The following is a 27,381-nucleotide window of genomic DNA, read 5'->3' as shown; positions in this document are numbered from 1 at the left end:
TCACTCATTCTGCAAAACAGAAAGAAAGAGATTTAAAGAACCAAACAGAGCCTCAAGGACCAGCTGAGACAACATCTAAAGCTCTAATATTTGTGTTATTAGAGTCACAGAAAGGGAAGAGAATCAGTGCAGTAATAATGGCAGGAAATGTTCCAAGTTTGAGAAAAGACAAAACCAAAGACTCAAGTTGTATGAACCTGAACACAATACCCCGCCCTGCAAATCCATGCCAAAGCAAAATCATAATCAAACTTCTCAAAATGAAACAGCAAAAATTTTGAAAAAATGATGCAACATCTATGATTCTGATGACTATGTATTTTTCATCAGAGTCACAGGGGCTATTAATAGCTTAATGAATATAAATCTGGCCCACATTATGTTGCTTCTTTATTTTGTGATTTTTTTTCCCTTGAAACCCCAAACTTTCTTGCTAAACTCTTCCTAGGTGCATAGCCACACATTTGCTCAGTACATTTCAAAATTACTTCTTCCAAAATCCTATCAAAATTCTTATTCTTAAATGCAGCTCTGTTGCATATAAGGAGAACAAAGTTACTATGTACTCAGAGTGAATGTGCAGTTGGTTATATCATTGGAGCAATTAAGTTTTAAAGCAAAATTGTGCAAAAATAGCAGGTGTACATCATTTAAGTCCTTGGGGCCAGATGTGTTTTGGAATTCAGAATGTTTAACACAGAGAGCATGCTAGTAATACCCCACAGGGTCTGAAATAGCACCCTGTAATGAAGCACACTAATATTTATTTTTGTACCAAAATACAAATGCCAAATTCACATATGAATATTTACACTTAGTAAGATAAACAATGACTGTAGCCTCATTATAGTTCAAGTACAGTTCTGTGACCAAAAACATTTGCTGCAAACTTAACAAATCTTGTTTCCTGGCGTTTTTTGAATTTTATATTTGCAGATAATTTATTGGGGACCCATATTTCAACCTTCAACTTATCAGCAACTCTTATCAATCATATCTGCAGATCGAGCTTCTTGAAATTTTTTCTTTAGATCTACTGCCAACATTCTAGCATTCTAGACCAGATCATTCTAAATCTCTGGCCTGGATGACTTGAAAAGACTTCTAATTGACTTCCCTGATCTGTCTTATCTCCCTACTAATCATCTTCCACTCTCCTCCCAGACTAATCTTTCAAAACTGTAAAAAGGACTGTGTGGTACTGCTTATATAACAAAGCCCAAATTTCTATACAAGTTCCTACAAGTTCCAGTAACTCTTTAAGCTCGAGCTTTATCTCTTGTTGCACCCATCATCCATGACAGTATGGCCATGCTAAACTACTCCAAGTTCCCAGAATAACCCACCAAGCTTCCATTTGCCAACCAGTTACTGTCAATCCACCTCATCTCCTTTTCCCTCACGTTCAGCTTCTTTATCAAAGTAACCCACACTCCCTGTGAGGTGTTCATTCCACTTGGAATAGTCAGTGCCTCTAATTGATGACATGTCTATCTACCCTTGCAGCCCCTGTATCTTGACCTGCCAGCCTGCTGCCTAAATGCCTAATAGATGCTCAAGAAATGTGGAGCAAAGCTGGGGAACTCTGTAGCTCTCTCCCCATCATGGAATCCACTCTTCCACAAAGAGAGGAAGAGTGAGCTCAACCTGTCTACAGCAAATGTTAGCAGAATACATAGATGGGATGGGGAGGGAGGTGGGAGGAGGGTTCAGGATGGGGAACACATGTACACCCATGGCTGATTCATGTCATTGTATGTCATTTATAAAGTCTTTAAAAAAACTGATGAAAAAGAAAACATTTCTAGGAGTGCCTGGCAGTCCAGTGGTTAGGACTCAGTGCTTTCACTGCTGAGGGCCCAGGTTCAGTCCCTGGGTGGGGAAATAAGATCCCAAAAGCCATGCAGCGTGGGCAAATAAAAAAGAGAGAGAGAGAGAGAAGACATTTCTTGCTTGACCTACTTCCCTAATACAAATGTATATGCTACATGTATATATCAAAAAAGAAAGAAGGTAATAATACATCACAAATGTTACCATGTAGGAGATGGAAGGAGTAGAAACTGGGTCCCAGATGGTTGATACGCAGGTGCAGTTACTCAGCTGCCAGTTCATTTCACCGGTCATTTCCATCTCTGAGGGTTGACACCACTTCACGTCAGATCTAAAGGGCAATTGAGAAATCAGCCCACTTTGGGAGATGACAAGTCTACCGTGTAAACATCTAGTCAGGACATAGCCTTTGAGACAATGCTTATGCTCATCAATAGGTAAAAGATAATAGGAAGGAACCAGTAAAAAAGCTAAAAAAATAAAAGACTGTGGCTATTTTCTACATGAAATTAAGGTATCATTACAAAGCTACATATTTCAGCTTAGTTTTTATTTTATTTTATTTATTTTTTAAAATTTTATTTCAGTTGCTAAGTCATGTCAAACTCTGCAGCCCCGTGGGCTGCCGTATCCCAGGCTTCCCTGTCCTTCACTATTTCCTGGAATTTGCTCAAACTCATGCCCATTGAGTCAGCGATACCATCCAGCCATCTCATCCTCTGTCATCCCCTTCTCCTCCTGCCTTCAATCTTTCCCAGCATCAGGGTCTTTTCCAATGAAAAGACCAGGTGCCAAAGTATTAGAGCTGTGTAACCTTGATTAAACAACTTAAACTCTTTCTTTATTTATAAAATTAAGATAAACTATGATTCATATAATTAGAGTTATTAAGAGAATAAATAATGTAACATGTGTACTATTTTGTATAAATAAGAGAATATATACAGCAAAAAGGAAACAAACTCTTATTGAACTCTTACTAGGCTCTGTTAAGTGTTTTCACAATATTAAATATTTAGTTTTCATAATAACTATGTGAAGTAGATATCATAAAGTCTTGTTTTATGGATGAGGAGACAAGACTCTCAGAGAGGGCAAATACCTTGCTCAAAGTCTTACAGTCAATTAGTGGCAGGCTTAGAAGCCCATATTCTGTATCACTAGTAAAAGTTATTATCCCTGTTTTCTTCATCTATTTCAACTCCTCTACCAAATTATGTAATAATCTATTCTGCATACACTTTAGTTTTAATTCTAAGACACGTTTCTTGCCTCTACAAGCTCATCTTTATTTTGTATTCATCATTTGATTTATTAAAATTTAGTTTTTATCCAAGTGATCCAGAGTTTAAAAAGTCAGACAGTGCTAAAAGACCTAAAACCAAAACACCAGTCATCACAAAAGCAGCCACTCTTTTCCTAATGGTATTTAATTCCATAATCCTAAAGAAGATGTTTATGCTACTATGTCTTCCCCTCTCACCCTGCTATATCTTCACAATACAGGCCCCAACTCTAGAGCAAGACTGTCTGGGTTCAAATTCCATTTCAGTCATTTCATATATGTACATTGGAGAAGTTACAGAATCTGTGTATCTCAGTTTCTGCATATGTTAAATGTGGATTCACTGCATTCACTCTACAAATACCCATTCAATATCTAGTAGGTGCCAGGCAGTATCCTTAGTGTCTGAAATATATAAAACAGATGGAAATATTTGCTTTCATGGAGCTTATAATCAAGTGGAAATAATAACGTTCCCAAGTAGAAAGACTGAGTTATCATGTGTAAAATACTTAGGATGAACAGTATCTGGCTCAGAGGAAACAAATGTTAGCACCAAATAATATGTCATTTTGATTTTTTTCCCGGAGACCTGTCTACATCCTTCTGTTCCATTCCAAATTGGCTTCTGTACAAGTAAATACAACCCTTGGACTTCCATTGTTATACTGGGAATTCCCTCCACCTCTTTAAGTAGGGCTCTCTGTTTCCCTGAAACCCATGTGTTCCTCTTTCTTAATTTAAGAAAACCTCTGTGGGATCACAGAGTGGATCTTCCTGTGGGATCACACACTGTGGGATCTTTCTCAGCAAAGGTTCTTGGTAGGCATTTTTTTTTTAAACTTTTGGGTGTCTGAATCTATCACTTATATTTCCTTGAGAGCTTGATCCCTCTTATTTCCTCACCTCTGATAGCAATTATTATCAACTCTACCTCCAAAATATGTCCCAGGAGCATCCACTTTCCATTATACCCCCTGCATGACCACCATTCCAGTCAGAGTATTTCATGTGCACACTCAAAGCAGTCTGTACAGGTAGTGGGATTTTAAAATTTATTCCTGGATTTTATTTGTGAATATTTTATGTATAATTCTGATATCTATATTAATAAGTGAACTTAGTAGTTTCCATTTTTTGCTCTATCTTTACTGGGCTTTCATATTAAAGTTACAGACTTTCTTTGTGGCTCAGATGGTAAAGAATTCACCTGCAATGCAGGTAGACCTGAGTTCAATCCCTGGGCCAGGACGATCCCCTGGCAAAGGAAATGGCAACCCACTCCAATAGTCTGGCCTGGAGAATCCTATGGACAAAGGAGCCTGGCGGGCTACAGTCCATGGGGCTGCAAAGAGTCGGACATGACTGAGCAACTAACATTAAACTTATGTCATTTTCTAGACTGTATTGTAGATCGTCCCTCTTTTCAATAGCCTGGAATTGAAATCACCTACTCTTCTCCAAGCTAGGTTTCAGCAATATGTGAACTGTGAACTTCCAGATGTTCAAGCTGGTTTTAGAAAAGGCAGAGGAACCAGAGCTCAAATTGCCAACATCTGCTGGATCATCAAAAAAGCAAGAGAGTTCCAGAAAAACATCTATTTCTGCTTTATTGACTATGCCAAAGCCTTTGACTGTGTGGATCACAATAAACTGTGAAAAATTCTGAAAGAGATGGGAATACCAGACCACCTGACCTACCTCTTGAGAAACCTATATCCAAGTCAGGAAGCAACAGTTAGAACTGGAAACATGTATACTGTCATGTAAGAAACGAATCGCCAGTCTATGTTCGATTCAGGATACAGGATGTTTGGGGCTAGTGCACGGGGATGATCCAGAGAGATGATATGGGGTGGGAGGTGGGAGGGGGGGGTTCATGATTGGGAACGCATGAACACCCGTGGTGGATTCATGTCAATGTATGGCAAAAACCAATACAGTATTGTAAAGTCAAAATAAAAATTAAAAAAATACAACAACAAAAAAAAGAACTGGACATGGAACAACAGACTGGTTCCAAATAGGAAAAGGAGTACATCAAGTCTGTATATTGTCACCCTGCTTATTTAACTTCTATGCAGAGTACATCATGAGAAACACTGGGCTGGATGAAGCACAAGCTGGAATCAAAATTGCCAGGAGAAGTATCAATAACTTCAGATATGCAGATGACACCACCCTTATGACAGAAAGTGAAGAGGAACTAAAAAGCCTCTTGATGAAAGTGAAAGAGGAGAGTGAAAAAGTTGGCTTAAAACTCAACATTCAGAAAACTAAGATCATGGCATCTGGTCCCATCACTTCGTGGCAAATAGATGGGGAAACAGTGGAAACAGTGTCAGACTTTATTTTGGGGGGCTCCCAAATCACTGCAGATGGTGATTGCAGCCATGAAATTAAAAGATGCTTACTAATTGGAAGAAAAGTTATGACCAACCTAGATAGCATATTCAAAAGCAGAGACATTACTTTGCCAACAAAGGTACGTCTAGTCAAGGCTATGGTTTTTCCTGTGGTCATGTATGGATGTGAGAGTTGGACTGTGAAGAAGGCTGAGCACCGAAGAATTGATGCTTTTTGAACTGTGGTGTTGGAGAAGACTCTTGAGAGTCCTTAGGACTACAAGGAGACCAAACCAGTCCATTAAAAGAGATCAATCCTGGGTGTTCATTGGAAGGACTGATGCTAAAGCTGAAACTCCAGTTCTTTGGCCACCTCATGTCACCTTTTCCAGTTGACTCACTGGAAAAGACCCTGATGCTGGGTGGGATTGTGGGAAGGAGGAGAAGGGGACGACAGAAGATGAGATGGCTGGATGGCATCACTGACTCGATGCACATGAGTTTGGGGAAACTCCGGGAGTTGGTGATGGACAGAGAGGCCTGGCGTGCTGCAATTTATGGGGTCACAAAGAGTCGGACACGACTGAGCAACTGAACTGAACTAAACTGAGCTCTTTTAAGGATAGATAAAGCTCAACTTCATGCGACAATGGGCCTATGCATGTTTCTGCTGCTTCTTGGATGAATTCTGTCATTAAATTTAATTTGTAAAACCATCAATTTTCTTTAGATTTTCAAATATGTTGTTACCAAACAGTTGAACAAACTATGATATATAATTGTTTTAATCTCTCCTCTATCTGTGGTTATGTCAGCCCTCTTATTCCTCATCTTGCATACATTCTCATTTCGGTTTAATCAGAGGAGCTTATTTTATTGCACTTTAAATCAATGTTTTGGATTTATCATTCCTGCAATTTTATTAATTTAAGATTTTATCTTTATAAATTTTATCTCCCTAATATATTTTTATTAGTTTAGATGTTTTTTCTTAAGATAAATTTAAGTTCTTATTAATTTATCTTTTTTAACAATGATTTTTTTTCCTATTCAGCTTTCACATTGCCCCATTAACTCTGATATAAAGTTCTCTTTTTCATTACCTCCAGAACTAGACAGCATATTAAAAGGCAGAGACATCACTTTGCCAACAAAGGTCCATATAGTCAAAGCAATGGTTTTCCAGGAGTCATGTATGGATGTGAGAGCTGGACCATAAAAAAGGCTGAGCACTGAAGAATTGATGGTTTCGAACTATGGTGCTAGAGAAGACTCTTGAGAGTCCCTCGGACTGGAAACAGATCAAACCAGTCCATCCTAAAGGAAATGAACCCTGAATACTCACTGGAAGGACTGATGCTGAAGCTGAAGCTCCAATACTTTTGCTACCTGATGTGAAGAGCTGACTCAGAAAAGATTCTGATGCTGGGAAAGATTGATGGTGGGAGCAAAATGGGGCTCAGAGGATGAGACGGTTGAATGGTATCACCGACTCAATGACATGAGTTTGAACAAATTCCAGGAGATAGTGAAGGACAGGGAAGTCTGGTGTGCTGCAGTCCATGGAGTTGCAAAGAGTTGGACACGACTTAGCGACTAAATGACAAAGATACTTGATAACTTCCCTTTTGATTTCCTGTTTGGCCAAAGGATTGTGTTCTATGCTTAGTTGCTCAGCTGTGTCTGACTCTTTTCAACCTGTGGACTGTAGCCCACCAGGCTCCTCTGTCAATTGGGATTCTTCAGGCCAGAATACTGGAGTGGATTGCCATACCCTCCTCCAGGGGATCTTCCCAACCCAGGGATTGAAACCAGGTCTCCCACACTGCAGGCGGATTCTTTACCATCTGAGCCACCAGGGAAGCCCAACATGTCCTGCAATTCGCATTAATTCTTGCAAAAAGATTACTGATTCATTCAGATTTTCATGGTCAACTTTTCATTAATTAGATATAATTTTATTGGATTATGATAAAATGTAGCCCATAAAATTCTTTGTTTGTTTTTAAGATTTTCTTTGGGATTCCTTGGAAGAAAATGAACAGTGTGTGTGTGTGTGTGTGTGTGTGTGTGTATGTGTGTATGTGCACTTAGGTTTCTTATTTATTTATTAGGTATAATTTAAATTCAGGTATGTCTTTCCTTATGTTTTGTCTACGAGATTTGTCCAACAATGAACGAAGTCATTGAAACTACCCATTATAACTGTACTTTTCTCAAGCTCCCCATGCATTTCTAATAGCTTTTGCTGTAAGTATTAAGCTTTGTGTACACACTATTAAGACTGTTTTATCTCCCGAAATAGTGTCTTATTCTGTTGAGTGCTTTTAAACTTATATTCTACACCATTTCTTGTTAATATCATCAGTTCAGCCTTCCTCTGATTTCCATTTGCCTATTTTGTTTGTGTGTGTGTGTGTGTGTGTGTGTGTGTGTGGCAATTTTTTGGCCAAAAAATGTAGGGAATCACTCACTGAAGTAACACTGATTACCTTACAATGCTGAGGAGCTCCAACTGGCAGTTTTATTGTCTTTAATAAAGTAATAAAATAAGTATCATTCATTTACTGCAGTTTCTACCATAAAGTAAGAAAATCACCAAGAATACAAAGAACTACAAAGAATGCCAATATATAAGACATGCTTAGCCAAAGAAGAGCCTTCAGACAAACCACGAAGGGTTAAATCAAAGTAAAAAATAACCTTTTTTTCTAGGTGCTATGCTCATCAGTCCCTTCCTCTAACATGTATTTATTGGCTGTCTTTTTAAAAAATAACTCACCTGTTAGCTGCACTTTCTCCAAAGTTAAGATCTGTTTTATAAAACAAACACAAATTTCACATTATTTTAATGTAAATACTCCTATTAAAATGCATATAAATATATATGTAAAATATTAGTTTAAAAATAGATGCTTACTTTCTACAAGGCTAACAACTGAACCGTCCAGGTCATTTGCTATGACGTTTTCATTTTGCCGTCTGGCTTCAACACGTCTGGGGGCTTGTGAAGGCAATATTGGTTGTCATATAGCACAGAGAAAAGAATCTGAAAATAAGAATCAGACGAAAACCTAAACCAAATTTCCATTAATACAGTAATGATATATTTATATTTATACCTTCCCATTACAAAGTAACAGGACTTTAAATTACTAGGCTAATTAGTATAAATAAGGTCATTCAAAATTATTTGTTAAATTTAAATTGAGCACTTGTTATGTGCTAGACACTGTACTAGGTGCTAAAGATACAGCTGTGAATAAAGAAGATAAAAATCTCTGCCTTCATTTAGCTTATGTTCCGTTGGAGACCAGCAATAACCAAGATGAAGTACGTAACATGTTAAAGTGCAAGTTGCTCAGTCGTGTCCCACTCTTAGCGACCCCATGGACTGACTATACAGTCCATGGAATTATCCAGACTAGAATACTGGAGTGGGTAGCTGCTCCCTTCTCTAGAGGATCTTCCCAATCCAGGGAATGAACCCAGGTCTCCCAGACTGCAGGCAGGTTCATTACCAGCTGAGCCACCAGGGAAGCCCAAGAATACTGGAGTGTGTAGCCTATCCCTTCTCCAGTGGATCTTCCCAACCCAGGAATTGAACTGGGGTCTCCTGCATTGCAGGCAGTTTCTTTACCAGCTGAGCTACCAGGGAAGCCCACATAACATGTTAGATGGTAATAAGTGCTAAGGAAAAAATAGCAGGGAAAGGAATATGATATGTTAGTGGGAGAGAGGGCATTTAAATTTTAGACAAGAAAGGCTCACTGAGAAGGGGACTTTTACATAAAGACCTGAAGCTTATAAAGAGTGACCCATGCAAATCCACCAGAAGGAACAGCATGAACAGCCCTGAAGAAACACTTTGCTTGGTGTATTTGAGGAACAGTGACTCCAGTGTATCTGGAGTCAAAGTGGCCAGAGTCAGAAGGTGATGAAGGGGTTTGTAAGGAATTGGTTTTCACTTTGAGGCTACCATCTCAGCCCAAGGTCTCTGAGATGGGAAAGTCACTGGAGGGATTTGAACAGACATAATCTCTCTGACTACAAGGAGATCCAACCAGTCCCTCCTAAAGGAGATCAGTCCTGGGTGTTCACTGGAAGGACTGATGTTGATGCTGAAACTCCGATACTTTGGCCACCTGATGCGAAGAGCTGACTCATTGGAAAAGACCCTGATGCTGGGAAAGATTGAGGGCAGGAGGAGAAGGGGATGACAGAGGATGAGATGGTCGGATGGCATCACCAACTCAGTGGGCATGAGTTTGAGTAAGCTCCAGGAGTTGATGATGGACAGGGAGGCCTGGCATGCTGTGGTTCATGGGGTCACAAAGAATCAGACACGACTGAGTGACTGAACTGAACTGAATCTCTGACTTGTATTTTAATGGGATCATTCTGATCGGTATATAAAGAATGGACCACAGAGGGCAAGGGTAGAAGCAGAAAGCCCTTGCAGTAGTGTAGGTGATGGTAACTCTGACTACAGTGGTAGCACCAGAGATAGTAACACATGGTCAGCTTTTACGTACGTTTTGAAGGTAAAGTCAAAACATTCCCTCATGTATTGGATGTGGGTGTGTGACAGAAAGAAAGGAATCAAGATGACTCCAAGCCTGAGTTGCATTGGTTCTAGTCACATTCTTCCTAGAAGAAATGAGTCGCTATTTGCCATTAACTGACATGGGGGAAAATCATGGATAAAGGAGGCTTGGGGTCAAGGGTCAAAAGCTTAATTTTGGACACATGGAGTTTGGAAACCCTACTAGTTGTTCAAGTGCTACCACAGAATGGACACTTGGATATACAAACCTGGAGTTCAGGAGCAGTGGCTGCAGCTGGGAGTTCTTATCATGTAAATGGTATTCAAGGCCATTGGCTTGGATGAGGTCATCTAGGGAATGGGTGTATATGGATAAAGAAGAGAGATGAGCAGGAATCAGTGGAAAACAGTCTAAGGTAGGCAAGAGTTAGACAAGAAGAAAACCAACAGGGAAACTGAAGAAAGCGTATCAAAGAAGAGGGAGTCATGAATCATGTCCAGTAAGATAAAGGCTGAGAAATTACCACTTTATTTGCAACCTAGAGGCCACTGGTAACTTTGACTAGAGCCATTTTAGTGGTATGGTGGGAACAAAACCCTCATTAGTACTACACAACTATTAAAGTATCAATACTTAAAATAGTTTAAGAGAAAATAGGGAAAATGTGAACACACCTTTCTTAACTACAAGAACAAGCAGACAAAATAATCAGTGAAAATACAGAGGATTGAACAACAGAATTAAAAACCTCAGCAGGACACAGTTTTCAAGTGCACATGAAACATCTACCAAAAATCATGGTTATATACTGGTCCATGAGGCAAGTATCAACAAATTTCCAAAGTACTAAAGTATAGAGAAGGTGCTCTGACATAGTGCAAGTAAGCTATACTTCAATAACTACAAAAAAGGTAATTAGAAGGGTCTCTTATACATGAACTTTTAAATATACACTTCTAAGTAACACATGGGCCAGGTCTTGTTCTAAGCATTCTACATTTATATTGACTCTTTTATCTTGACAGGAACCTTCTGAGGATAAGGATGCTGAGTCACAAAGCGGTTAAGTCACATAGTCCATGAATGACAGAGTGAAAATTAAACTCAAGTACTCTGGTTCCATGGCCAGTATTTTTATTTCACAGTGACTGAAGAGGAATAGCAGTTTCAGCTGGCCACAGGGTTTCTGACACAACTGGCTCAAGAAACGAGCATCAGGCAACCAAGGCTAAGTGCTCAAGACGACAGCATGGGCAGAGATCACTAGAAGCCAGTTTTGGGCTGTTGGGACTCAGGCAGAGACATTACTTTGCAGACAAAGGTCCATCTAGTCAAAGCTATGGTTTTTCCAGTGGTCATGTATAGATGTGAGAGTTGGACTATAAAGAAAGCTGAGCGCCGAAGAATTGATGCTTTTGAACGTGGTGTTGGAGAAGACTCTTGAGAGTCCCTTGGACTGCAAGGAGACCAAACCAGTCCATCCTGAAGGAAATCAGTCCTGAATATTCATTGGAAGCACTGATGCTGAAGCTGAAGCTCCAATACTTTGGCCACCTGATGTGAAGAACTGACTCATTTGAAAAGACCCTGATGCTGGGAAAGATTGAAGGCGGGAGGAGAAGGAGATAATAGAGGATGAGATGGTTGGATGGCATCACCAACTCAATAAACATGAGTTTGAGCAAGCTCTGGGTGTTGGTGATGGACAGGGAGGCCTGACATGCTGCAGTCCATGAGGTCGCATAGAGTCAGCCATGACTGAGTGACTAACAGTTTTATGTTTAACCTTCTTAAAAGCACTAATGATTCCCAAACCATAGGGCCTCAGAAAAAGTCCTTATTTTGGAAATGAAGCAAATGTCTACTATACATATAGTGTTACTCAAAGGACTTACGTTCATCATAGTTTTGGTCAAAGTCACCCATTGAAAATGCAGAAAGTGTGTCCATTGAGAAAATATATACAAAAGAAAAATAAAAAAACCCATCATTTAAAATAGACACAGTTTAAGTCTTCAAGTTAAATTAAGAGCAAGCAAATTTTAATACATATAAACCCCATGAGAGTATACCTCATTACTACAGGAATTTTTGTCTAGCATAGAAGGCCAAGTAATATCACTGAAATACAATCAACCATTAAAAAAAAAACAGGATATGGCTGATTATGTGCAGTCATGTACCAGTAAATGTACAACAACCAGCTATCTAGGAAAAGGCCTGTTTTGTAGCGTCTGTCCATTTATTTCTGTGGTATAATGCTTCCATCACAGACAATTACAAGTTACCACTGTGTCATCAACTAGCTTCCAGATTTCACAAGACAATAGCAGTTGGGCTCCTGCAAGCTGGTCTGAGTTGTATCTTGTATACTCACTGAGTATAAGGCTAACTAACCTTTGGAATTCCCTGGTAAGCAAGACTTGCTCCACATACAGACATCACACATGATTTATGTATGTATTATGTGTTTACTTTTTAACACTTATCTTTTAAGTAGTATTTGCAGGTACAAAATTCAGAAATTAAAAAAGGGATACAGTGAAGACTCGCTCACCCATCTCTTTCCATTTTATTCATTTCTCAGATATCCTTCCAGAAATATTCTTTAAGAAATTAAAGAAATATATATGCTTTCTTTTTTGGTGTTAAAAAGAATAAGCAGTAGCATACTATACACTGTTTCCCACCTTGCTCATTTTCTATTGAACAATAGAAAATACATGTATTTTACAATACATGTTGGAGGTCATCCCATTCCAGTGCCCCTTATAGAGGGTCATTTTGTTATTACAATGTTGTAAGGTATATCCTTGTTTATATGACATTTCACAACTATGAATATATATATGGGATAACTTCCTAGAAATGAAGTCGCTAGGTCAAAGACTGCTTTAGGAAGAGGCGGCAGATATAGTGAGTGGTTAGGAAATTAAAGAATTAAAGATTCTAATCCTGCCCTCAATTATCACTGACATAATCATAGAACAGAGTCATATCACCTGAAAACCAGACTTTGCTTGCTGAGGTTCTCACAACTGGACTGTTTGTTATGGAGGGAATCAGTGCATGCTGCCTGCTAAAGAGATCACAGGAAAGATGAGTCATGCTAGGCAATCAAGAGAGATACAAATATCCTACCTGGCTGAGCCTGCATTTCTTTCATTTATTTATCTATCCATCCTATTATATACTAACTACATACCTACCTATGATAAAGAGATAATTAATAGTCAACAAACTTGTATAGTAGAGGTTGATAGTATAAATCAAATATAATTAACATAACCTTAAAAAGTGGACTGAATGAATAATACATGACTCTGATAGAAATCTTTGAACAATACTGAAAAGGACAAAACAGGAAGCTGAAATCAACCATGATTATTCTACTCAGAAATAGCTAACATGAATATTTTGAAGTGATGCACCTCAAAGTTTATATTTATTTGTAAGTATGTAGAGGAGTACATGTATGTTTGTGGATAAACAGTTTGCCATACCATTAAATAATCATCCACAACAGTTAATTCTGCCTAGCAGAGTCCCTAAAGGAAGAAATCAAATTCTTCAAAGAGAGGTTCTTCTAGGGCCAACTTATGACTTTGAGAATCATTCAGTATAACAAAAGATGTTCCTCTGGGAAGCAGACAACTCTGTGATGAGTATGGAGTCCCACAAAAGATTGAAAACCTCTATTCCATATTATCATTTAAAAATGGCTGTATACTATTTCACCATATTTAAAGCCCAAATTTTCTTTAGTCAATCAGATGTTGCTAAACTGAGACAAATTATTCAGATGAAAACAAAATCAATCTATATTATGAGAATTATCAACTTACCCATAAGGAGGTAGAATGTCATGTTTGTCCTCCAGAGAAGCCAAATGCTGTTTTAGTGCTTCGAGTAAACTGTAGGGTGCCTAAAGATAATTAGGAAAAGTTGTTTTTTGATAGTTATTAGCAAATTCAGACTCTTAGATATCATGAAAAGGTTCTGAAAAACAATTAGGACACCTGTCCAGCAAATGATTAAAGTGAAATTATTGCTACAAGTAAATTCATTTTTAAAAGTAGCATCTTGGTATGAAATCAGATTTTCAGACTATGCTTTTACATACCTTTTTAAAGAAACAACAAAAAAAGTCTCTTAAGATGATCAAACGGCTGCTAAAATATGTCTCCTTTGGAAACGACACTGGGCTTGAAATTATTCATTACTTATGCTTCTTTCATGAGTCACTAGATTATTAGATAAATTTCAGTAAAACATTAAGCCTAGTGGGGAAAAGGGAGAGGAGGCGAGAAGAAAACAGAGAGACAGAGAAAGAAACACAGCAGGGAACAGAGAAGCTCATTCATGGTCTCTGGTCTCCCCTGGAATGTCATCTTCACAACCAGGATTTCCTTGGGTGTCCTAGAGAAAACAGTACCTACCAACAATCTCTTTACCATCACCATCTTTTCTTTTCCTTCATGGCAATGATCATCCTTGAAATTATAGGTTTCATTCTGTGTATGTTTATTGCCTGTCTCCTTGCAGTAAAATATAAAACTCTAAGGGACTGATGTTGAAGCTGAAACTCTAACACTTTGGCTACCTGATGCAAAGAGATGACTCATTGGAAAAGACCCTCATGCTGGGAAAGATTGAAGATGGGAGGAGAAGGGGGCGATAGAGGATGAGATGGTTGGATGGCATCACCAGCTCAATGGACATGAAAGTGCAAGTGAAAGTGCAGTCGCTCTGTCGTGTCCGACTCTTTGCAACCCTGTGGACTGTAGCCTACCAGGCTCCTCTGTCCATGGGATTCTCCAGGCAATAGTACTGGAGTGGATTGCCATTCCCTTCTCCAGGGGATCTTCCCAACCCAGGAATCGAACCCAGGTCTCCCGCATTGTAGACAGGCGCTTTACCGTCTGAGCCATCATGAATGTACCATGAGTTTGGGTAAACTCTGGGAGATGGTGATGGACAGGGATGGACTGGCATGCTGCAGTCCACGGGGTGGCAAAGAGTCAGACACAACTGAGCGATTGAACTGAACTGAACTGAAAAAGACAATGATTTTGTCTGTTCATTGATGAATCTTGGTGTTTAGCATATAATAACTGCTTAATTGGTATTTGCCAAATGAATGTGGATGCACTCTTTCATTTTCCACTTCAATTAAAGATGGCAGAAGTGTGCTTCTTACATAAGGTCAATTCCCAACCAGGGTTCTGTGTGTCCCAGCATGTCTCCCCGATCCAATCATTCACTCCTCAAGAAGAGTTTGTTAATAAACTACTAGAAACCACCAGGCACAAAGAATACAGCAGGTCTCATGACCTGGGGTATGGGAGAGGAAAGATATCAAATAACCAAACGAATAAATGTCAAACGAAAGCTGTGAAAAGTACTATGAAGGAGAGGTACATGGTACTTGGTGTTTAGGTGAATCTGATCAAGTGAGGGATGGCAGACAAGCAAGCTTAACAACGTAACAGCTGAGCTGAGAGCTGAGGGAGAAAAGTAGGATGGTATGAAATGAATGAGGATGACGGGGGGGCATATGGCACAGACCACAAACAAAGGTGAACTATGTTGCCAGGGCAGGGAGAGCCAAGGGGAGCGTGGAGGAGATGAAACTGGGAGGGTTTTCGATGGTGCAAGACCTTAAACTCATATCAACGTTGTGGCGTTTGGACATTAACTTGAAAATTGTTGTTGTTTTTCAGTCGCCAAGTCAGGTCCAACTCTTGGAGACCCCATGGACTGCAGCATGCCAGGCTTCCTTGTCACTCACCATCTCCCAGAGTTTTCCCAAGTTCATGTCCATTGCATCAGTGATGCCATCCAGCCATCTCATCCTCTGTTGCCCTCTTCTCTGCCTGTTCTCAATCTTTCCCAGCATCTGGGTCTTTTCCAATGATCCAGCTATTTGCATCAGGGAGCCAAAGTATTGGAGCTTCAGCTTCAGTATCAGTCCTTCCAATGAGTATTCAGGGTTGATTTCTTTTCAGATTGACTGGTTTGATCTCCTTGCAATCCAAGAAACTCTCAAGAGTCTTCTCCAGCATCACAGTTCAAAAGCATCAATTCTTCAGCACTCTGCCTTCTTTAAGGTCCAGTTCTCACAACTGTACATGATTACTGGAAAGACCATGGCCTTGACTATTTGGACCTTTGTCAGCAAAGTGATGTCCTTGGTTTTCAAACACACTGTTTAGGTTTAAAACTAAATATTAAAATAATTAAGATCATGGCATCTGGCCCCATCACTTCATGGCAAATAGAAGGGGAAAAGGTGGAAGCAGTGACAGATTTCCTACGCTTGGGCTCTAAAATCACTGCCCAAATTCCAGATGTTCAAGCTGGAGTTTGAAAAGCCAGAGGAAGCAGAGATCAAATTGCCAATGTCTGCTGGATCATCAAAAAAGCAAGAAAGTTCCAGAGAAACATCTACATCTGCTTTATTGACTATGCCAAAGCCTCTGACGGTGTGGATCTCAACAAACTGTGAAAAATTCTTCAAGAGATGAGAATACCAGACCACCTGACTTGCCTCCTGAGAGACCTGCATGCAGGTCAAGAAGCAACAGTTAGAACTGGACATGGAACAATGGACTGGTTCCAAAGTGGGAAAGGAGTACATCAAAGCTGTATATTGTCACCCTGCTTATTTAATATATTCAGAGTACATCATGCAAAAGGCTAGGCTGGATGAAGCACAAGCTGGAATCAAGATTGCCAGGAGAAGTATCAATAACCTCAGATATGCAGATGACACCATCCTTATGGCAGAAAGTGAAGAGAACTAAAGAGCCTCTTGATGAAAGTGAAAGAGGAGAGTGAAAAAGCTGTCTTAACACTCAACATTCAGAAAACAAAGATCATGGCACCTGGTCCCATCACTTCATTGCAAATAGATGGGGAAACAGTGGAAACAGTGTCAGACTTTATTTTGGGGGCTCCAAAATCACTGCAGATGGTGACTGCAGCCATGGATTCAAATACCCTTGCTCCTTGGAAGAAAAGCTATGACTAACTTAGACAGCATATTCAAAAGCAGAAACATTACTTTGCCAATAAAGGTCCGTCTAGTCAAGGCTATGGTTTTTCCAGTAGTCATGTATGGATGTGAGAGTTGGACTATAAAGAAAGCTGAGCACCAAAGAACTGATGCTTTTGAACTGTGGTGTTGGAGAAGACACTTGAGAGTCCCTTGGACTGCAAGGAGATACAACCAGTCAATCTTAGAGGAAATCAGTCCTGAATATATATTGGCAGGACTGATGCTAAAGCTGAAGCTCTAATACTCTGGCCACCTGATGTGAAGAACTGACTCATTTGAAAAGACCCTGATGCTGGGAAAGATTGAAGGTGGGAGGAGAAGGGGACGACAGAGGATGAGATGGTTGGATGGCATCACTGACTCGATGAACATGAGTTTGAGTAAACTCTTGGAGTTGGTGATGGACTGGGAAGCCTGGCATGCTGCAGTCTATGGGGTTGCAAAGAGTCAGACACGCCTCTTTGAACAACTGACCTGAAAATCACTGCAGATGGCAACTGCAGTCATGAAATTAGAAGATGATTGTTCTTGGCAGGAAAGCTATGACAAACCTAGACACCTTGAGAATACTGGATGACTACTGGACGGCTTTGAAGTGAGGAGTGAAATGATCAGATCTGTATTGTGAAAGTTCTCAGACCAGCATCCTGGTTGCATTGCATAAAGCAACCAGCAGGGGGCAAAGTACATGGACGTGGAGCAGCGGAGAAGTGAGTTGAAGCTACGTTCTTGAGCTTACCGTGAGCTTACCGTGGCAGAGACCGACCCTAATGCGGCTGAACTAGCAGCTGGAAAAGGGTTTAATGAAGGAAGTGTTCACAGAGGTGTGGCAGGGCTAAGCGGCCATTCTGAGAGCAACAGGGATAATGGCACAAAAGTTATCAAGAAGGGCAACACTCATCCTCTGATTAAATAAAAAAAAATTATAAAAGAAAAGAAAAACAGCAAACACATGAGTCTGAGAAGACTCAGAGGAGGCTGGGATGATGCAGCAAAGCAGAAATCTGTTCAGAGGAATTTCCCATCACACCAAATACGGGGACAAGGAGAAGACTTCCCCACAGACGCCTCTTAAACACATGGGCACTCTCAGCACAAAGGAATTGGAGAGTCTGTCCCTAGCCAGAGGCCACAGGCCCCTGAGCAGCAGGGAGACCAGGAGGTCTGGAGTCCAGGGTGAGCTTCAAATGTTCAAACATACAAGATGGGAAAAAAGAGGGAGAGGGACCCCAAAATGATCAGGGGACTGCCAACATCAGCAGGGCAAACACACATGTACGGCAAAGGCACAAAGCATTTCTGGATCAGTCAGTCAGTCATTCAACAAACACATAACAAAATTATTAACAGAGAGAAGTTGCCATTCCTTGCACAATGTGGGTTGGAAACATTCTTTTTTCATCCAATTTGCTTTCCAACGATTCCAGCAGAAGGGTAGGCGGGAGGCTGTCAGAGCTCTTCTGGGAAGCACCCAGTAGCCCTCTGCCCACCAAAACCATGGCCATGCCATCCAGTACGTCCCCCAGAGTTTGGGCTCCTGGAACTCTGCTGAGGAGTGCAGCCCAGGTTTGAAGTGCTTGGGTGAAAAACGAATCACAAGCAGAGCAGCCGATGCATGAGTTTTAGGGGAGTTGAACCCAACACGAACGAAAGAGCGGGGCAGGGTGGCAAGAAAAGGAGTAGACCCAGACAGACACAATGGACAGCCACTCATGGAAGGATGCTCCATGAGCCAGAGACGGGGTAGAGACCAAGGAGGAAGGATCAGCCAAGGAAGTGAGGTAGACACCTCTTCAGAAAATGGAAGGGTTTGGCTGAGCCTGAACGTGGGGAGTGTGCACTTAACATTTCCCTTCCTCCACGTAAAGTCAAGATTGTCAGAAGCATGAGAGAAATTGGCTAAGCAATGCAGAGGTGCAGAGGAAGACCTCCGCAGCCTTGCAGGGGTCGAGCATCAAGATTGACTGCAAACGCTTCTCCCAAGAGCGCATGGACCTCTCTCAAGGGGGCTGACCGAGGGGGCAAAGAGGAGGAAGGAAGGAAGACCTCATCTTGAACTTTGAATCAAGATATCTTCAGAGGAGTCAGGGGACCATTCTTCTGGCTCTTTTCAAATGTGATCCATTGAATTAAAAGATCAAGTGACTCCCCGCCTCCCTCCCATCCCAGAGAGCCTTCCATCTCAGTCCATCCTGGGCTTTCCAAAACGCCCCAGAAAGCACATGCCCAGTGAGCAGCTCAGCCAGACCAAGGCCAGGACAGATGACTCTCTGTGCTGGCTGAGGGCCCGAAGCCAGTGTGCTGATAAGGAATCCCTTGCAGTAAAAGCAGCTGATTCACAGAGCAAGGAGTGGAGACCTGCGTGACGCTTGAACAACAAAGAGCCTCGCCTGACTTCTGCGGTCTCTCTGCCAGCCATCAATTTCAGTTTTTGATTCAGGTGTCCTGGGGATCCTAGGAACCAGGCAGAGTGGAAATAAGGAAGACAGAGGAGGGTCCCATGGGAAGGAAGGACCTCTAACCAGGGGCTGTCTTGTCCAGATGGGTCCCTCCTCCAGAGCTCCGGCTGCAGGCACTGAGCACTGAAGGGGGCCAAGGCCAAGACGCCAAAGCCCAGTTCAACTGAAGCTTGTCTGTGCTGCCATGATGGGCCGGTTCAACTGAAGCTGGTCTGTGTCACCATGTTGGGCTGCATGGGAACCGTTCCCACCTTTGCCACTACCCTCAAGGAAGGGAGGTCAAGGCAGAGAAAGTCAGAGGATGATATCTGGGAAGATATCACTAATTATAGTGACTCTGGGCAATGAAATCCCATCTTCTCCTCTACTAAGGCAGACATTCTCATCGTTTCTCTGTCTGGTTAGTGGAATTCTCATTCGGGAAGCTGTGCCTTATTGCATCCAACAGTGGTTCCCATTGTGGACCATTTGATGGGGTTCAATGTCTGTGAGGAAATTGATCACTTTGGTACCTCTCTACACATGAATGAATGCTTGTGAAGACACGTATGTTTCCCTCAAAGGTTTTTGAGAAGTCATCAGATAAGACACTCCCTCCTTCTCCTGATGCCAAACTCAACATTTATTTGCAGCTGCAATGATCCTGTCCTCCCAAGGTCCATTGGGTTTTTTCTTCACAAGCTTCCCCATGTACATGCCTGACCACCTCCCATTCCTCCAGTCTCAACCAAGGCAGCTCTGCAACACCACAGTCAGGCAGCAGGTTGTGCTAGAGTTAAGGACCTGACTTATGGGATGGGGAGACCTGGGGGACAGCCATGGAAGTTCTGAGTCCCCAGATTCCCCAGAAGGCTCTGAACTTGAAGAAGCTTCCTCCTCCTCCCTTGCTGGAGATGATATGGAGAGCACTACCCACCCCTCTCCAAGTTACATGCCTCATCAGGATATGTCCTCACCCCTTCCTGGCCTCTAGGCCTCTAACTACAGTTAAGTTACAGCATTGCCAGCTGGGGACATGCCTCCACCTACAGTCCAGTCAAAACAGTAAAAATAAACAAGATCACCTCTTAGGAGGATTGCAGAAATCCATGCCAATCTTAAAAGTAAAGAGGATGCAGGGGTGATGGTCCCTACTGTATCTCCATATAATTCACCAGTATGGCCCCCAAACCAGTCAGGCCCTGAAGAATGACAAACTGCACCATAATCAATCAAGTAATAACCCAGTTGCAGCCACTATAGTTTCTTTGGTTTTTGTTGCTGTTGTTCAGTTGCTCAGACGTGTCCGACTCTTTGCGACCCCATGAACCACAGCACGCCAGGCCTCCCTGTCCATCACCAACTCCCAGAGTTTACCCAAACTCAGGTCCATTGAGTCGGTGATGCCATCCAACCATATCATCCTCTGTCGTCCCCTTCTCCTCCTGCCTTCAAACTTTCCCAGCATCAGGGTCTTTTTTAATGAGTCAGCTCTTTGCATCAGGTGGCCAAAGTATTGGAGTTTCAGCTTCAACATCAGTCCCCCCAATGCACACTCAGGACTGATCTCCTTTAGGATGGACTGGTTGGATCTCCTTGCAGTCCAAGGGACTCTCAAGAGTCTTCTCCAACACCACAGTTCAAAAGTATCACTTCTTCAGTGCTTAGCCTTCTTTATAGTCCAGCTCTAACAGCCATACATGGCTACTGGAAAAACCAAACCTTTGACTCTACAGACCTTTGTCGGAAAAGTGATGTCTCTGCGTTTTAATACACTATCTAGGTTTGTCATAGCTCTTCAGTAGATGTAGGTTAATGTAATCTCAGGAACATGGTATGTGGCTAACAGTTTGGTGAGTGCTGTGCTTTCCACTGCCATCTAAAGTATGAATCAGTAAGAGTTTGTGGGCAGATGAAATGGAATGCTATACATTTATGATCTGGTTCAGGCTGTGTTAATTCTCTCAACCCATATGTTGGTCAGAATATGGTCAGAAGAAGTTTAGACCCTTTGGTTACCCCTCAGAATATTGCGCTGATCTACTTCCATTCATGATGTCATGCTAAATGGACCAGATGAGCAGAAAGAGGACCTTGGAAAGTGATATGCACTCCAGGGGATGGGAGGTCAACCCTACAAAGATTCAGGAGCCTTACACAGCAGTAAAATTTTTAGAGCACCAGTGGCCAGGGGTCTACCAGGAAATCCCATTCAAAATAGAAGATAAAGTGTTGTATCTCACACGTCTCACCATGAAAAAGGAAACATGAGTACTGGGAAGTCTCTTGGAGACCTGGAGACCAGGAAAGACTGCTTTGGCTCATATTCCAAGTGACCTAAAGTAGCTTGCTGTGTTAGTCTGGGTCCCAGAGCAGGTCAGCAGGCTGGGCCTGCAACCCCTGCTGCTCGAGCCCTATAATACATGCGGGATGGAGAAGAGGCAGGTCCAGAGGGCACCCACGGGCTGCATGAGCAGACTGCCAGACCCGCATTTCATCCTAACCTGCACCGCCTGCCATCTGAGGGATTCCTGATGAGAGACTTTGGGGAAAGGAAAAATCCTGAGCTCATCTGATGCTCACAACTCTGCTGTAAAGCAGACAGTAGCATCACCCTCATTCTGCATTTGCATAAAGGAGGAATGGAGAATGCAAATGAGTTGCTTGAGGTGACACTCTTGAAAGGCAGATAACACAGCTTCAAGTTTAAACTCACTGTTTGCAATACCTTGATATTTTCTTTTTTTATTATTTTTAAATTTTAATTGGAGGCTAATTACTTTACAATATTGTGGTGGTTTTTGCTCTACATTCACATGAATCAGCCATGGGTGTACATATGTTCCCCATCCTGACCCTCCCTCCCACCTCCCTCCCCATCCCATCCCTCAGGGTCATCCCACTGCACCAGCCCTGAGCACCCTGCCTCATGCATCGCACCTGGACCGGCGATCTATTTCACACATGACAATATACATGTTTCAATGCTATTCTCTCAAATCATCCCACCCTCACCTTCTCCCACAGAGTTGAACAGTCTGTTCTTTACATTATACAGAGCAAAGTAAGTCAGAAAGAAAAATACCAATACAGTATATCAATGCATATATATGGAATTTAGATAGATGGTAACGATGACCCTATATGCGAGACAGCAAAAGAGACACAGATGTAAAGAATACCTTGCTATTTTCACCGATCAGTTCTGTCCACTGAAAAAGCATGTTGGAGTTGTTACACTATAAGTCACCATTTAGCACTCAGCGAGGAATGATCTCTTTTGTAAAACCTACAGCTCACAGACCTGTTCCAAAGACACAAGTCTATGTATATATAAGTAGAAATATAAATGTTACTCTCAGGGAAATGAAAATACACATGTAACCATACAGAAAATGATGGCATCTCAGATGATAAACACAGCACAAAGACAAAAAGCCACTTAAAGACAGACAAGAGATGTACTGACCTGAGAAAGATATGGAATGTCATTCTGGTCAATTCCAGCTTGCTGAAATCAGAAAAAAAAAGGGGCAAAAATAAAACATTACAGCAACGAGTGTTAACAAATTAAAGTAAGCGTGAGACCAATTTGTACACTAAAGAGAAAGGACTCCAAGAGCAAGAGTGCCTTGCTGGGCTGGTACACACCCAGATCAAGAAAAATGGCAGGCTAAAGTATATCTTGTGGGGCTTCCCAGGTGGCTTAGCAGTAAAGAATTCGCCTGCCAATGCAGGAGACGCAGGTTTGATACTTGGGTCAGGAAGATCCCCTGGAGGAGGAAATGGCAACCCACTCCAGTATTCTTGCCTAGGAAATCCTCTGGACAGAGGAGCCTGGTGGGCTACAGTCCACAGGGTTGCAAACAATTGGACACAACTTAGCGACTTAGCAAAAACCACAAAAGAATGCCTTGCACACTTAAGCATAAACTTATATTTGCTCTCAGGGTAAAATTTAAAAAGACCTGCCAGATTTTGAGTCTTTGTTGTTTTGTGAAGAGCTTGGCTTCATTTTGGATATCATACAAATGTGTTCTAACTTTTCAAATACTCAGAATTAGCTACTAGGGCAAACCTGTGGCCCACCTCATATGTTTCCTTATCTCACTGGCTTTAGAGCTGTTTCTGGTGGGAAAGTAAGCTTGGTATAAATTATCCTCAAGTCACAAACAGAAATCATTGTAAGATCGTTTTTGATCACAAGTACACTGGAGGGTACATTTGAAGTACCTATTCCTAGTTTTTAGTTGTACTGTTTACGAAATAGTTAAAACTACCCATTTCTGTTTATGTGGCAGTGATTGTGGGGTAGAGGTATAGTTGTACAGGATACTAAACTAATACAGAAAATAGCACAAAAGCTGTGGCTAGAAATAGATTTCTGTACCTCTGCAACTTTAAGGAACTGTGCCAATTTGGTCATTCTTTCGAGGAACTTGATGTAAATATCCAAACTTTCCCTGCATTGCTTCTTCCCCATGTCAAAATATTTATCTAAAAATAGAAAAAAAAAGACAAAGTAGCCAGTATTTTAGCAATCCCAAGTTTCTTTCCTTTCTGATGATTCTATGTTAATTCTGGATATGATTTTAACTTCTTGAAAACAATTACAGGTTTAATCCAGTAATGGTTTGTTTTAACAAACAACACTGCACATCTAAATATAAACAACAGATTTTTTATACAGGAACTACTGCATGCTGAACACTGGTGCTGGTAATATCTATGGCATTTAATAGCATACACATATAATTTAGATAGTTTAGTTTAATTTCTACAAATTCTAGTCTGGAATCTTTTTGATTAACATCAAGTTCTGATGGTCTCTGACAGAGAGGCTGTATTTCCTACCCTTTATAAATCAACAAATGTACCAGGTACTTCCTAAATGTAAGAAATATCTCAAACTGTCAACAACGAAACTGGTTAGGGCTAAATGATGACTGAAATTTCCCAAAAAGTCTAAGAAACATTTGATTGTATATGATCAGAACAATAATTTGTAGGCTGTATCTTAGGAAAGTTAGAATTGTACTATTTGACATTAGTTGAGTGGGACTTACTATGTAATAAATAAATACAGCAATCCATGTTAATTTCCCAATAAATTTCCCAGAAGTATCAGTTAGCACTTATATACAAATTGAAAAGTTCTGTGGCTGATTAATTATTTTTAACAAAAAAAACCAATATGATGTCTAGTTATGTAAATATACACGACCTTGTAAGGATCTTCTATTTTGAACCTAAAACACAGATGAATCTAAATTTAGATATAAAAGGTTTTTACAAATAAAGAATTTTTGCTCGTTTAGTTTTTAAAAAGTCATGTCTATTCTTTAGCTTACCTAGCAGATTAAGGATCCCCTCATTATAGGCTACAAAGAGGCGAAGAGAATCCTTAAAGAGGAGCATGAAAGCAGCATGTATTATACCATTAGTTAGTTCATCAGCATTTGCCTGGAAATTAAAGAGGAATCAATTATCACCATGGTTTTTTCCCTCTCCAACCTACAGTCAAACAATGCTGCTTAATAGTATTTTCTTAAAAAAGGATTTATAAAGCTCTTACATTAAAATTCAGAAGAGCGTCAAACTGAATTTGAATAACTGGAAGAGTGTTCAGCAGCTTCTTAGTGTTCATAGTTCTCATCACACCATCTGTCCTATAAAAAATAAAAAAAAGTTCATAACATCAATGCTAATTAAGAGTTTGAGAAGCACTGTGACACCAGCATTTTGAAAAATAGCTGCATTTTTGCCAAACTACATATCAGAACAGATATGTACTGCAGTACTTCTTGCTTAAAAATTAACAATATTTACCTACCCTCTCTTGGTTTTGGTGATGTCTGACTCCATCAGTCTATACGCGAGTGACTTTTCATTCAAGTACTTGCTATATCGTCTGATGAAAGCTGACATAGCATAGCCTAAAAATGAAATACCTTTTATTATTTCCAGTTTAACCAATGTTAACCATTTACAACATATGTCACCAAATGCAAAGATTTATCATTCCACATTCACACATATCCCTCAACAATATCTCTGAAGCATAAAAGCACTGTTTATAATAGTCAGGACATGGAAACAACCTAGATGTCCATCAGCAGATGAATGGATAAGAAAGCTGTGGTATATATACACAATGGAGTATTACTCAGCCATTAAAAAGAATACATTTGAATCAATTCTAATTAGGTGGATGAAACTGGAGCTGATTATACAGAGTGAAGTAAGCCAGAAAGAAAAACACCAATACAGTATACTAACACATATATATATGGAATTTAGAAAGATGGTAATGATGATAACCCTGTATGTGAGACAGCAAAAGAGACACAGATGTATAGAATGAACTTTTGGAATCTGAGGGAGAGGGAGAGGGTGGGATGATTTGGGAGAATGGCACTGAAACATGTATACTATCATGTAAGAAACAAATCATCAGTCTATGTTCAATGCAGGATACAGGATGCTTGGGGCTGGTGCACCGGGATGATCCAGAGAGATGATATGGGGTGGGAGGGGGGAGGGGGGTTCAGGAGTGGGAACTCATGTACACCTGTGGCGGATTCATGTCAATGTATGGCAAAACCAATACAGTATTGTAAAGTAAAATAAAGTAAAAATAAAAATTAAAACAAAACAAAACAAAAAAATAAAATAAAATTTCGTGTAAAGTTTCAACATTTGGGGAAAAAACACTAGAATGGCTTTTATTACTCATCAAGTACAGTATTCCTAAAACTTTCTGTTAAAGATTATTTTTTAAATGAATTTGTTTATTTATTTATTTTTAATTTTAATTGGAGGCTAATTACTTCACAATATTGTGGTGGGTTTTGCCATACATTTACATGAATCAGCCATGGGTGTACATGTGTTCCCCATCCTGACCCTCCCTCCCACCTCACTCCCCATCCCATCCCTCAGGGTCATCCCAGTGCACCAGCCCTTCCTCAAAGTGTTGATATCACCTTTGGATGTGGTGTTGATGGTGACATTCCTGAACCGGAGAAATAACTGAACTTTATTAGTTCCTTTCACATTTTCACAGACACTATTATAAATCCTTAGCATTTTCCTGACACCCCCATCCCCTTGTTACCATTGCTCTGGTCTTCCTTTCACTCAACAAACGACCTTGCCCCTACTTCATAGACAAAATGTAAAGAGAAAGGCCATGACAGAAATTCAGCTGCTCACTATGGGCCTTGATTCATTTATTCAATTTACTTATTCATTCAGCAATTATTCAGTGTTCACTATGATGCTGTAGGATCAATAGTGAACAATAGAGATCCCCCCGCAAAAAAAAAAAAAAAAAAACCTGCCTACATGGATCTTATACTCCAATGATGATTGATAGACAAGCAAAAGAAAAGAAAAATACAGAGATGTTTAGTTGCTGAGAAGTGAAAAGAATAAAACTTAGGCAGAGAAGGGATAAAAGGACCATGATTTTGGGGAGACTGAGGCAGGAAAGCCTTACTGAGTAAATACCTGCATATGTGTCGTGTCAATGAATTTAGAAATTACTTTCCATCATAAAACGTACACCACATCACACCCTTCATCATTCAGAACCATTTTTTAAAACTAGGCATGGTTTTCAGAATATTTCCCTCCTTGCCACAAAGAAATATTTCCATCAAAAAATCATCTTACCTTCTATGACACTTTTATCCAGAAAGTTGTGTAAAGTGAACAAAGAACTTCTTGATGCAAGATGTTGGATAAAACGCTGTCAAACAAGTGTGTCAAATTCTCAAAATTAGTTTTGGTTCACAAATAGAGTTAATTCGTGATTTTGTCTTTGTGAATACATACTTAACATAATTCTATCATACATATCTTCTATCTA

The 27,381-nt window shown here is 40.5% G+C and overlaps 1 protein-coding gene across 1 annotated transcript in view; it reads right to left on the bottom strand.

Annotated features, from left to right (window-relative positions):
* Window positions 1–27,381, bottom strand: part of LOC138930780 (phosphatidylinositol-binding clathrin assembly protein-like) — a 49,791-nt gene continuing 22,410 nt past the window's right edge. The window contains exons 3-11 of the mRNA XM_070291207.1: window positions 27,186–27,261; window positions 25,342–25,444; window positions 25,084–25,177; window positions 24,860–24,971; window positions 23,899–24,005; window positions 22,978–23,019; window positions 13,856–13,935; window positions 2,038–2,164; window positions 1–9 (exon numbers count right to left, since the gene is read on the bottom strand). Of these exons, the coding sequence (XP_070147308.1) occupies window positions 1–9; window positions 2,038–2,164; window positions 13,856–13,935; window positions 22,978–23,019; window positions 23,899–24,005; window positions 24,860–24,971; window positions 25,084–25,177; window positions 25,342–25,444; window positions 27,186–27,261 (750 nt within the window). The remainder of the gene's footprint in view (window positions 10–2,037; window positions 2,165–13,855; window positions 13,936–22,977; window positions 23,020–23,898; window positions 24,006–24,859; window positions 24,972–25,083; window positions 25,178–25,341; window positions 25,445–27,185; window positions 27,262–27,381) is intronic.

The sequence above is a fragment of the Ovis canadensis genome, chromosome X (genome assembly GCF_042477335.2).
Source record: "Ovis canadensis isolate MfBH-ARS-UI-01 breed Bighorn chromosome X, ARS-UI_OviCan_v2, whole genome shotgun sequence".
Taxonomy (NCBI): domain Eukaryota; kingdom Metazoa; phylum Chordata; class Mammalia; order Artiodactyla; family Bovidae; genus Ovis; species Ovis canadensis.
Note: the sequence above shows the minus strand (reverse complement) of the source record. Positions and strands in the feature narration are given on the sequence as shown.